Source organism: Phalaenopsis equestris, unplaced genomic scaffold, assembly GCF_001263595.1.
Source record: "Phalaenopsis equestris unplaced genomic scaffold, ASM126359v1 Scaffold000180, whole genome shotgun sequence".
Taxonomy (NCBI): Eukaryota; Viridiplantae; Streptophyta; class Magnoliopsida; order Asparagales; family Orchidaceae; genus Phalaenopsis; species Phalaenopsis equestris.
Window position 1 is genome coordinate 711,722 of NW_018164622.1, and position 13,783 is coordinate 725,504.

The 13,783-nt window shown below is 34.6% G+C and overlaps 1 protein-coding gene across 1 annotated transcript; it reads left to right on the plus strand.

Moving 5' to 3' along the window:
• Window positions 1-444: 444 nt before the first annotated feature.
• Window positions 445-8,612, plus strand: LOC110022258 (putative anthocyanidin reductase). The gene is made up of 6 exons (XM_020721104.1): window positions 445-549; window positions 1,144-1,243; window positions 1,336-1,502; window positions 4,130-4,342; window positions 7,939-8,324; window positions 8,459-8,612. Exons 1-6 carry the CDS (start codon window positions 445-447, stop codon window positions 8,610-8,612), a joined length of 1,125 nt encoding a protein of 374 aa, XP_020576763.1.
• The last annotated feature ends 5,171 nt before the right edge of the window (window positions 8,613-13,783 follow it).

Below are 13,783 nucleotides of genomic sequence, written 5' to 3' on the forward strand. Positions count from 1 at the left end.
GTGGGGGTCGAGGTTAAGGCGGGGGTGGGAGTGCGTGTCGAGGTTAAGGCGTGGCGGGAGTTAATGTGGGGGTGAGGGCGTAGGTGGGGGCGGAGGTGGGGGTTGAGGTGGTGACGAGGGTGGTGGTTGGGGTAAAGGCGTGGGTGGGAGTTGGTGTTGAAACTGTAAAGTGCAATATATAACAACTAAAACAGAAAGCGCAAAACTATGCAATAAACATAAATTTGAAATTCAATGAAAGGTACAACAAACTTACTCATCTTACTCAGCATCGTCTGAAAGGTGTCTGTAGGATGTTGTCATGATCTCTTCTTCAAACGCATTGTTGGAGTTATACGTATCATAGAGATTAATTTCTTTGTATTCGTCACTAGCAACCTCTAGATTGAGCTCTTCATTTATTGCAAGAAGTGGAAAATAGAAACATGTCATTTGATTTTCTTGATGGGCGGGTTCAATGTTCTTCTCAATATTAATAGTGGCTTTCGGTTTACTCGAAATGATAACCGCCCAATCAATGTTATCTCTTACTCCATGTGGACATTGAAGGTAGTAAACTGGCTCACCTGACGCGCTGGAATGAAAGGATCGCATTTAGCATATCTTTTATTCACTTTCACTTCGAAGACAGTGTAGCTACAATAACATACGATATTATAGGGAGTCGTCCTAATGGATTGAGAATAAATATTCGACCAATAATGATCTTCGATAAAACTAGCATTACTAAAATATTAAACAATCCAACTTGTAGTAGATTTAATTTAGATATAATTTTCATATCTGAATAATGAACTTCTTACTTGCATTAGAAATACACTTTGATCGCATATTGGCTAGGTCCTTTAGTCCAATGTCATCCTTCATAATACTCTACTTTCTATTCACAAGCTTTGCTAATGGATGTGAAATAATATTTGTATTATCTTATTATTATTGATGCAATGCAATTTCGAATGAGTTTTCTTCGAGATATGTCATTGGCATAATCATCGTTGGGTGTGAGACAATGCAGCTTTTATAGTTTTCGTCGTTGCTTGATCTTCATAGATTAATATTGTTGAAGGATGCTTATCATTTATTGTGTGAATGAATGTTTTGAATAACCAAGTGAATGACTAAATTATCTCTTCCAATAAAAAGACTGTGTGCGTTACTGGAGCTGCAGGCTATATCGGTTCATGGCTCGTCCGCAAGCTTTTGCAGAGGGGTTATGTCGTTCATGCTACTCTCAGGAATTTAGGTAATATTTTTCTTCTGCGTGTGTGTATTATTTTAATTCAAAAGAAGCTTTTTTTATTTATTTTAGATTTTTTTGGGGGGAATATATGTTAGGTGATGAATCGAAAGTGGAGATGTTGAAGAAACAGGAGGGTGCGGATGAACGGCTGAGATTATTTGAGGCAGACTTGTATGATGCGGATAAGTTTGATTTGGCTGTCAATGGATGCGATTTTGTACTCCTCGTCGCCACGCCTTTGCTGCATAACCCTAATTCTCAGGCATTGTTTCTTCTTCTCCTTCTCCTCCCTCCCCTGTTTTTTGTTGCTGTTATTATTTTTTTTTTTTCCTTTTTAATACATAAAACCATTTATTTTCAAATATTTTCTTTTGCTATTAAATACATTTTTTTTTTTTCCTTTTTAATACATAAAACTATTTATTTTCAAATATTTTCTTTTGCTATTAAATACTGGTATGTGAGGTTATATTCATAAAATAATTCTCTTATTTATAAATGAGAGGAAACTGTGATTCTTTTATCATATTTATGTCTGTGGTTTAAAAGGCTGGTGCTGAAATATTCTTAGTATTTTACATGTGGGGGCTTGTTACTTGGGATTTCTGGCCTCGAGTTGATAAGATTAGATCGATCGACTCAGTTTGATAGGTATGGGTTAGACGGCTGATATGACCCAACTCTCGATTCTTGATTGCTCGTGAGGAGTATTTTGAGTGTCCTTGGGTGGGGTCGGTTTTCAGATGTTGCGAAATTGAATCTTCCATTGGATCGGTTCTAATAGAAGGTAGGTTATCGGATAGGGTCGTTTGCCCTGCAACAATTGGCTCAGATATTCTTTCGTCTCTTTTCTGGCCCAATGACTCGAATTTGGGTTATTTGGTCATCTTTTTGTAAGCTTCATGACCCGGTCAGTTTTAGCCTGACTGCCTTACCTTAGATAACTTCGTTCAGATGGTCGAGTGGGCTCCATGGTCTTTCGACAGCGGACCAGTCAAAGCCGCATTATTCCCTTCTGAATTGTTAGATCTTTTCGAGATATGTGCTACTACATTTTTTATGTGCAGATTTTAATTCATCATTCTCGTACTTCTTGAAGGCCACACTGCAATGAAAATAAAAGAATTTAATGCAAAAATAGATTATATTTAATCTTAATAAATGATTCAATGATTCGACTTCCTTGATGACCACATCTTCGATTATTACGAAAGGGCTAGATTTTACTCCTTTTTCTTTATTTGTTTCCTGTTTCCTCTCATTTAGACAGAAGGATAATGCTGTCATCGCTAAAAGGAAAATTGTAATCGTTTCATAATATGAGAAATTGTCATATATTTCTTAAAAATGTTATTACTTCAAATAATTTGTGATGCGTCTGTTCTTTTAAATGAATTAATAAAATATGTGATGCGTCTGTTCTTTTGCCTTGGGTTTGATTAGACCAGCTAGCCTGCTTGGAATGGAAATGCAGGGTCGACGTTTAGAGAACTGTCCCCTACATTCCAGGAGTACTACCGCTGATATAGAAAGATTTCATGTCTCCTCTGCCTGACCTATCTGATTTCATACACATGCGGCAGGGCTAGCCATCTCGGGTGGAGATGGATAAAACAAGGCTGAATGCGGGATAAGAAATTATTAAGCTTGTCGGGAAGGGCTGTCTAGAATTTCGTTATGCTGGTGAAATTGTTGTTGCACCGACTACACAAAAGACTAGTTCATCAAAGAATGCGGTTTGGGATGCTACCCTTTTTTAGGAAATCAATTGGCTCGCGGGTGGAGATAAGGACAGGAGGGATGTCCATGGAAGCGCAGGAGGCCAAGTATTCCGCCAGACATCCCGGCTTGAGAGCCCCGTTCGCCTTTAAAGGAGTCTTGAGTTTTTCAGTAGCTTAGTTTCCAAAGAAAATGTTAACCTTGTCATTTTTATGTTACAGGATGAACCAATGTGAATGAGTGTCAGCTTCGTTTGACATTATTTGGAACTTATCGTGAGGGAAAGCTGAGGGTCTGACCTCCACTAAATTTTGTCAATTGTTGCATGTTAATTTTTGTATTTCAATTAATTTGATCACTAAATCAATAAAATTTGATATTCTTAATTAAATAATTAGCTCTAATTAATTTATAACTTAGGAGATTTACTAAAAATCAAAATGAAAAAAAAGAACTCTTAAAGAATTGAAATCTGAAATACTTAAATTCAAATGATTATAAAGTAAGAAAATCTTTTTTTCTTGCTAAATTTTAATAATAAATAAATCAAATATAATACAGAAAAATTAAATGATCATTAATTAATATCAAATTTTTATCCAAAATGCACTTTGCTTTCCTCAAATTGCCAGATATCTTTTCCATTGAGACTTATTACATCATAGATTTTATGAAACACTTACATACAAACCGAAAAAATATTACATTAGGATTCTGAATGCATTCAGAGTGCAATGGTAGGGTGTCACGTGTCAAGTTGACCCCACAATTCTTTACACTGACCAATACCAGTGTATTACGGTGGGGCCCGCTTGACACATGGTACCCCACCATTGGACTCCTAACGCAAGCTCTTCCATACAAATCATGCAAGTCTTACGTATTTGCATATCCAACACCTAACCTTTCATTCTTACATGCATAGCACACAAATTGTAACAGTTCTTTTCATGATAGATTTCGTACACCAAAGTGTAATAAATGGAAATATGATAATTTAGATGTCAGGTATGTAAATTTCTCTATATTTTAATATCTAGAATGACCTGCAGACTCTATTTTTAGAGTTATCTCTCCCTCTCTCTCTCTCTCTCTCTCTCTCTATATATATATATATATATATATATAATGTGGGATATATATCTAATAGATTTTCTTACTTTGATGCAGTATAAGAACACAACAGAGGCTTCATTAGCTGCCCTGCACAACATAATCAGTGCTTGTGAGAGATCCAAGACAGTAAAGCGAGTTATATACACAGCTTCTGTCATGTCTGCTTCTCCAAGGAAGGAAGATGATTTTAGCTTTAAGAGCAGTCTAGATGAATCTTGTTGGACTCCCCTCCAATGTCCTTTTGCTAATGAGGAAGAATTCTCTCAGGTTAATGTCTTCATATCCCACATATTTTTCATTGTGTTTTGTCATTAGCACATTGTTTTCTACTTTAAATTATGTTTAGGGTTTGGTAGCCATTAAGAAATCTTTTATATAATGTGTGAGGGAATGTTGATTAAAGTTGTGAATTTAGAATTAGTTGATATGCTGGTTGGCCTAAACCTATAATAACTTGATGATGCATGTGATTCTAACATTTATATCTAACAAGGGTTACTCGTGATTGTGACGTGCTCGACTTGATACTCTATTTTGAATATAAGAGTCTCTGTTGAAGCATTATGAGTCGGAGTATTCAAGAAATTTAGGCTTCGTTGTATGTGAGTAAGAGTATTCAAGAAATTTAGGCTTCGTTGTATGTTGCATGCTTGCTACATTCAATTCAAACGATTATATTTACATATTTAAAACTGACACAATCCATGTAATCACATAAGCAAATATAATAAGATAACACTTGAGTTGCCTCCCAAAAAACGTTTGGTTTAATATTCTTAGCTAGACAATGTTGGATTCCCAATTAGGATGACCTAAGTTAATAATTGCTCTAGGACCACACCTATCACCCCTAGGTAAGATTTTAATCTCTGTCTGTTAATTTTAAATATACAAAATCTTTTTATTACTGATACAGCTCCAACAAATCTCCATCATCCGACACGAACCTTGAGGAAAGTTTTTTAGCAAGAAATAGTCAAACCTCGTTAAAAATTAATCCAGAACTCCGATTTCAGTAAACTTACAATTAAACAGACTGGATCGACAAGAAGAACCCAATGTTACCAAAATTGGTCTAATCCGAACCAAATCAAGCCTAGATGAAGCCATTAAACCACTTTTGGAAGTTTTCTGGACATATTTGGAAAATAAAACAAATATTAATTCTGATGAGTCTATAGTCAAATCGAATGTCTTGACAAGAAGAATCAAACAAGCCTAAGATCGCTTAATTCTGACATCAGTAAGACCTCAAATATTCATCAAATACCAGTTAATCGAGGGAAGCCCACAGAGTTGTCTGGTCAAAGTGATTCATATTTCTAAATTAATTACACCCAGAACTATATAAATAGAGCCCCACCCCTCTCACAAGTGGAGGGGGAGGAGGGCTTGAGGCTTGAGAAAGAACTTGAATCTTTGAGAAGAAACAAAGGTGTAGCACAACTCCTGTAGTCGTCGACCACCGCCAACTGTCATCGACCACCACAGACCACTATCGACGACCGCCTACCGTAGTCGACAACCACCAACAAATTCAAGCGCCCTTGCCGTCTTCGACCACTGTCGCAGACCTACCGTCAATCGTCGTTGTTGGCTGTCGACCGCCTTCGACCACTGCCATTTGCTGTCGACCGTTGATGTCCACCATCAATCCCTGCCAACTACCATTGATCACTACGGACTGCCGTCAATCACCCCCGGTCGCCGTCAATCACCACTAATCGCCGTCGATCACCACCGCCATTGTCGATCACCACCAACCACCGTTGACCACCACCGACCGGACGCTGCTAATCACTATCAATCGTCACCAGTCAATGTTGTAACTTGGGAAACCTAGTAACTCTTTCTAGCCTGTAAGACAAGTGGTTGCAAATGTAATCAACTTTTTATATTGAAACCCCTCTGCTAAATTAGGCCCTGTGGTTTTTCCTTTTCGAGTTCTCCACATAAAAACTTCTTGCGTTATTATTATTTGTTTTCTCTTTTATGAGTGTGCGTTGAAGCTTCATACCATGCTAAGATGATAATTTGCTACTCTAGTGTTGTGAATTTTTGAGCACGCATCTGTTATCAATGTCAATCGCTCCAATTAGGTATACCTTTACTATAGTGAATTTACTAAACAACTTAGACTTTAACTTCCCTATTAATAATTTCAATCATGAATTATACAAAAATACTTTCTATCTAGGTTGAAATTCTTTTCTAATAAGCTTCTGACCATGCCACTTTTTTTAGGCTCTTTATAGATTTTGGCATTCTCGTGAGCTTTACTTCAAATTTCTTCTAATTCATTTAACTGTAATAAATATTTGTTTACCAAATCTTGGATATTCTAATTAAAATTCTTAATTGTTCAATAAGCTTTATGTTCTAATTCAATGTATAAATGACAGACTTTTCTAAAAATTAAATTATAGGATGACATACTTATGAGAGTCTTAAGTACGATTATATTGGCCCTACAGTGCATCATTTAATTGAAGGGGTCGATATTTCCTGCTAGGGTTAATAGTTTTTTTATTGAATCTTTTTAATCTCTCTATTTGAAACATTTACTAAATCATTAATCTGAGGATGATTTGTAATGTAAATTTTATTATTTATCCCATATTTTATAATCAATATCTCAATATTTTTAGTATTGAAATGACTCCCTCCATCACTAATAATAATCACATGTGTTCTAAATCTATTTAAAAAATATTTTATAAAAAAATTTTGAGTACTTTGTGGATACACTTCAATAGAGCTACTACCTCAATCCACTTTGATAGATAATCCAAACCTATTAAATTGCACTGATTTCTTAAAGATGATACCAAAGATCCCATGAATTCTATATCCCAAATATCAAATATTTCTACTTTTAAAAAATAATTGGTGACCATTTCATATCCCTTAGAATTATTTCCTACACCCGTGACATCTTTCACAACTTTTGATATAAACTTCCTTAAAAAATGTAAGCCAATAGAATTATAAATTTAAAATCTTAACAAAGGTTTTAAAACCTCCAAAATCTCAATAAGAGAAAAGTCTAATGAATTTTTCTAATCCTTTAAGGGTACATATCTTCTAATGATTTGATACTTGTATTTCCTAATATGGTAAGGTTCATCCCAAAAATAGAATCTAGTATCTGAAACAAGTTTCTTCGTTTGATTTAAATGACAGATCATAAAAATGATTCCATCAACAATGTAATTAATTATGTTGCATATCAAGGAGTATTTTATTCATCAATTGAAAGAAGTTGTTCACCAGCAAAATTCTGAATAATTACATCAAATGCAACATTCAAATTTTTCAGCTTAAATCTTAACAAGAGATCAATTGAAATGGTTGCATATAATAACCCTAATGAGTCCAATATGAATTTTTAAAATAATTGGACTCTCAAATGAAAATACAATCCAAATAACAACAATTGGATTCTATTGAAAATTTAAAGTTGAAAGATCATTTTGATAATTTCATAATGAGTCCAATATGAATTTTTCAAATAATTGGACTCTCAAATGAAAAAACAATCCAAATAACAACAATTGGATTCTCTTGAAAATTTAAAGTTGAAAGATCATTTTGATAATTTATCAAAGAGCCTTGAACAATAATTGATTTCTTTTGAAAGATGGCTTTGAAATTTATAATTGAAGACATATTTAAGAGTATAATGTGTTGTGCAAAGATATTAAGAAACATTAAAAAATTATAGTGCTTGAAAAGAGGATATTGTTGATCGATTGAAAATGTCATATGTTCATGAACTTCCCAACTAAGGCCATTTTCAACTAATCTAACTTATACAGTAAAAACTTGTATAGGATTATGATGATGATAAATGTTTTACATAGGATTACATTAGGTCAAAGACAATAACAGAGAAGGAATTCTTGGCCTATCACACAAAAAGCGAGAAAAGAAGAATGGAAGTGGTGAGCTTGGTTTGTGCCCTTGTTGGAGGGGATGGAATTCTACAATATCTGCCTGGCAGTGTTACTGCTATCATCTCTCCCTTGAGTTGTGACCATAAGCGTCAATATAAGATGTTGAAACTGTTGCAGGAAACGTTGGGCTCAATACCTTTGGTTCACATCGATGATGTTTGTGAGGCTCATATTTTCTGCATGGAAAATGAATTAAATTCTAATAGATTTCTGTGTGTTAGCCACTGGCCAGTCATGCAGGAGATTGTTGACTACTACGAGCTCAAGTTTCCTCATGCTCAAGTACTCAAAGAGTAAGTAGGGTGGAAGTTTTATTTAAATTACTTACTATATTTTATTTCTTATAATCTAGTATCAATATATGATTAACCCAATATAGCACTTACGGTATATTTGTAAAATTAACTTTTGCATCAATACATTTCAGGGTTGAAGGTGGAAAAATTGGTATTCCATGCAATTCTACAAAGTTATTGGACCTTGGTTTCAAATATAAGTATAGTATGGAGGAGATAATTGATGGTAGTGTTGCATATGCGACGAAGATGGGTAGGCTTTCAAACTTATGGTTTAGAAAATAAATTCGATTAAGTATGAATTTATGCATAATTTTTGGCATCCGAAATGCACTCAAAATTGAGTTCGAAAACTTATTTTTTTTTTAATGTGGATTTACTCCATTCTAAGAAAATTTACATATAATTTGATGAAATGGATCCAATTAAAAAATATTAATTTGATTTCAGAGAAGAAATATTACGTATGCTCTTCGTATAAACAGAGAACGCGTAGATGCACGACCGCTTTCTTTTTTTTTTTTGTTGCTTCATGAATTTCAGTCGTTGACGTACATGCATATAAACATACGTAACATTTGTTCGAATTCAGATGCATTTAGTTGAGTCATCCTTGCATTACTCGCACGTGCGATGACCAGAGCCCTTATTCTCAAACTTCTCTTAGTAAGGGAGACCATTTCTTTCTTCAAATCTAATGGGGCACAACAAATTGTGCACCAATGGTAAATAAAGTTTAGGGTCATTTACTTGAATACCATACAATTCCTATCCATTTAGATGTGTAACATCTAAGCTTTTATTTTTATATTTTTGTTATACAAATCTTTCATTGCACATAAAAAAATATCGTTGTTTTAACTTTTAAAATGTGAAATACTTTTTTCATGCAAAATTAAGGTGTCGATATGTAAATGACAGAACAATATCCGAGAGATTCGAAGTAAAACATTAAACATAATCGCTCAAAATAAGAAAATGTGAAAAATCTCAAGAACGTGAGCAATCACAGCCACATCAAACCAAGAAATTCATTATAAAGAAAATGAAGAAAATTGATAAATTACACCACACTCAAACTTCTCAATATTTTCAAAATTTCAAAACACACGTCTTTTCTTTTTTGCATAAGAGAAAGTCAAAATCCTTCACCTTTCTTTCATCAAAACCAAAACTTCAAGTGAAAAACTGCCCAAACTTACGTAACTGGCACCAGTGAGCTGCAATAGTGGCACCGCAGTGCTGCAAATGAGCGCTAGGGCACTCCTGGCGCTAGAGTGTTGTACTCTCATGTTTTGAAACTAGACTTGACAATGTGGCTTTGTCTTTCATGGGCTTAGGCGTTGCTAGCTCGTCGCTATGCTGTTGTATGTATGATGTAAGAAAAACTTAAAATAAAAATAAAGAAAACGCAAGAGTTATCTAGGGAGCATTTATTATGATAACTTGTGTATAACATGTGACAACAAAATACGAAAGACACTGGAGCTTTTATACAAGAAGTTTAATGAGAAGAAAATGAACTTTGGCTTAATGCAGACCGAGCAATCCACTGTGTTCATGAAATTTTCTGAAGTTAGGGTTTTCTTTCAACTAAATAAGATGAGATTATAAAGTACAAATAAAAAAAACTGACTTTGATTAGTGCTACCAAGAATATTGAAGAAATATTAAAAGGTGATTATAGCGGTCAATCAACGGTAGACAAGCTATCATATAGATATTGTATGTATTAAAATTGTGAGCATCATCTTAAAGAAATCAAGCGATCAAGGATGATAGTCGGACAATCGAAGCTTCAAACTTAATGAGCATGGTCTGCGTTAGATAGCCGATGATCGACTGCTCAATCGAGTCAGCCGACACGCAATGTTGACAGATCCAGTCGACAAACCATTCATGCAATCCCAATTACCTCTACTTCCTGCAAGGAGGTCAGGTCACCACTAACCTGCCGACTAACTTTATCTCGACAGGAGTGATCATCACGTTATTGATCACCCTAGTCAACCTAATCTAGATATGCAGAACAGTTGAAAACGTTCGTATTCAATTCAAATTGCAATGCAAATTTAGTATTAAATCATCACATTTGCTTTAGGGGCGGTTTCCTATAACCGTTACATCATTTCTGTAATTATATAAATATGCCTCTATCAATAGGGGGCAAAGATGAATTAAGAGATCCCAATCTACAGACTTTTTCTCGGTCTCTTTACTGAAATTTTTTTACCGCTTTTCTTCTCTCTCTTCTCCTCCTCCCAACTCTAACTCTCGAGATGTGTATTTCATAAAGACAATTTATAATTCAACACACACACACAAATAAATATATATATAATAAAATACGAATAATAATAATAAAAAGAAATAATAAATTTAATAGTATTATCTTTCAAAAATAAATAAGCCCATGACGAGAAACAACATCCCAGATGAGTGATTGGCAAATAGTTTGAGCTCGTCGGCAGGATGAATAAGCAGAACAAATATAGATGTTCAACATTTAAATAAAATATAAATTATTACTTTTTTTTTTCTTATAAAAAATAAATGATAGATATTTAAAAAATATATTTTTTTAAAAAATTTAATATATTAATTCAAGGCACATGTGTCCTATTTTTATTTTTATATTATTTAAATCAGAGACTAAGGTTACCCCCAGACCGTAAACTTTTCCTGTGGCCGAGCGGAAAGCCAGCCGCGGGATCGACCCCGTGGCCCAACTTTCGCTTCCCGCGTTCTTTTGAGAACGTTCGGTAATACCCCCGCCCTCTTCCGCCTTCCGAAAAAGTAAAGAGTAGATTGCAGCATACAGAGCCGAAGCCCCTTCCTTGCCTTCGAAGATGAAGAATGTCGAGGGTTCGTTCACGAAGAACTTGGTTTGTTTTGGACGAAACCGGGAGAAGAAAAGGGGGTCGAGAATACGACAAGGAAGAGGAAACGTCTGAAGAAGCTGAGGCTGAGCTTTGTTAAGAAATCGAAGTCGAAAATGAGATTTGTTTGATCTCGATCACAAATGGATTGTATTTTTGGTATCGTTTCTCATTCCCTCAGTTCATTTATGTTATTTATATATATGTTATTTATATATTTTTGTTATTTATATATTTTTGTTTCAGGATACATATAAGAGCTGAGATGAACGGATAGTAACTGTTCTATTCTTCCTCTAAATGGAATTACTAATTGATCCACAAGAGCACTTTTTTGAAATATTCTTTCATGTTAGCTAAATTGCTTCTGAAATTTTGAGCTTTGTTTATTATCCTACTGTAACTGAAGCTTAGACAGCAAAATTTTGAAACATGCACTCTTAATCAATGGGAATAGCTGATTATAAGGTGTAAGGGGAGGTAGGAGCATTCGAATTATATTATTCTTTGATGAAATACTATCTTTCTATTATTTTGGCTTTGTGTGATTCCTCACTACTTTGGCCTTCTAATTTATGATGGTAATTCATCATCAAACTTAAGATAGTTGACGGCAAAGATGATTTTATATTTTGCGGTGGCTCTAGGTAGCTTTGATGGATGGTGAATTTGCCCTCCTTGGGTTCTTAAGGAGTTGTTGTCTCATGGTGAACTTGAAGTATGCTTAAAAGGACAGAATAAAATGTTGGGAAATTTATATATGTAGCACACAATTCTTATATATTTACATATCTCATGCTAAACTTTCATCTTTACATGCATAGCCCATTAGTCCATTAAACCAATGCATGAAAATGTATATTTCAAATTAAAAAAGTGGTAATAGAGTTATTTTTTTTATGTGATATTAATGGTTTGTGTGTCATGTGTGTAGATAGGAAAGTTTATATGTAAATTCATAAGAATTGTGTGTTATGTTTGTAAATGGCCTTAAAATGTAAAATTTCAATCCATTTAGAAGGTGTAGATACTTTAAATTGTACCATTTCATATTGTTGGGTTGCTTTATATTGGATGGTTTCAACAAAAAAGTTTATTTGATTTGTTGTTGATGGGATGGAGGCCATTGGCCGATGACTCAATAGATGATTGATTAGGAACTTTGAAATAGCTTGATTCATTACAGTGCTAGTTTTGTAAGTAGCAATGTTTAGGTGTTATGTATGCATAAGAATTTAAGTGGAATGTATGTAAATGTTCTTAAAATTTAACGATCTCCTAAGTGGAGGTCATGATTGTCTAGTTCAAAGAATTTCAGAAGGCAACAAGAGTTATACAGGCTTTGTGCTCTGAGGCTAAGGTGTGTCTCTCTCTTATTCATTTCAGGATGGAGAGAATCTATTATTGCATTGCATTTTTTAGTTATATTTATCTTAGTTAGCAGTACATGCATTTGTTCCTCACCGGACTGATTGAGATATTACAACTATAGCCAAATTTATAAATGCTTTTTGACTCTATAGAATTTAGTGACATGTTTGCCTATCTTCCTTTGTTTTATTTTTAGATTCCTGCTCTTGTGCTTCATTGAAGGAAGTAATGTGGAATAAGCTTTTTACCATGAGCTTAAGGAAGTATAACATCTAAATGCTTGTGCTTCATATTTTTAGATTCTTGCTTTTGTGCTTCATCAAGTTGCTTGCTCTAGTGTAGATCAATTTGCAGGACAATTTGATCCAACTTCAGCATTAAACTTGATGTAATTCATCTTCCTGCAGGTGCTTAAGTCCTGCAGATTCTTAATTACCATTTGCCATCTGTTTTGCTTTAAGTGGAGCGGGAAGATGGGATTTTTGAAGGTCTTCGTACTCTGTGATATCTGATTTGCTTTCCCAGCTATCTCTAATTGTTGTTGCACTTTTTCATGTCTTTTTCTCGCTAACAGAGGCCTTGGGTATCCAAAACGCCTGATAATCTAATTATTTGCTATTTGTTGTGAAATCCGCTCCGCCAAACACCTACAACCTCACTGTTGCGAAGAACTCCTTATGGATTGAGTTAGATAGAAAAGATATTTAATAGTATTATACAAATCTTTTCAGCAAGATTATGATTTCAAATTATTGTAATCTTGCTCCGTCAAGAATGCCAAGAAATAAGAAATGGAATGCAAAATAAAATATCAAATTCCTTCTTGAAACTTCTTTAAAGGCTACGGTTGGGAATGCCAAGAAATTTGCTGCAGTGCCTTATCCTCTTCTATGTCTGGAAATCCACCTGCAAGCTTATACAGGAATATTTCTTCTTCCAGAGAGACTTCTCGATGCTTTTCAAGATGTGCAAAGCCCTTCGCTGTTCTCTTCCCTAGGCCTTCAGATCTTGAATACCAAGGGAGACAGAGACAGCAACAAGTAATAAACAAGAAAATAAAACAGGAAAGGAAAAAAAGGATGCAACAAGAACACAAGAACACAACCACAAGAAGATTTACGTGGTTCGGTCCTTAGACCTACATCCACGAAGGGAATCGCTACCAAATTTACTAGCACAAAGGAAGAATTACAAGCTCATTACATC

What these genes read in the sequence shown, in the direction of transcription:
- LOC110022258 (XM_020721104.1), top strand. Translation starts at nt 445, where the DNA reads ATGGGCGGGTTCAATGTTCTTCTCAATATTAATAGTGGCTTTCGGTTT. An exon ending in ACTCCATGTGGACATTGAAG is followed by an intron (nt 550 to 1,143) that starts GTAGTAAACTGG and finishes TCCAATAAAAAG; the next exon opens with ACTGTGTGCGTTACTGGAGC. An exon ending in ATGAGGAAGAATTCTCTCAG is followed by an intron (nt 4,343 to 7,938) that starts GTTAATGTCTTC and finishes TGTTTTACATAG; the next exon opens with GATTACATTAGGTCAAAGAC.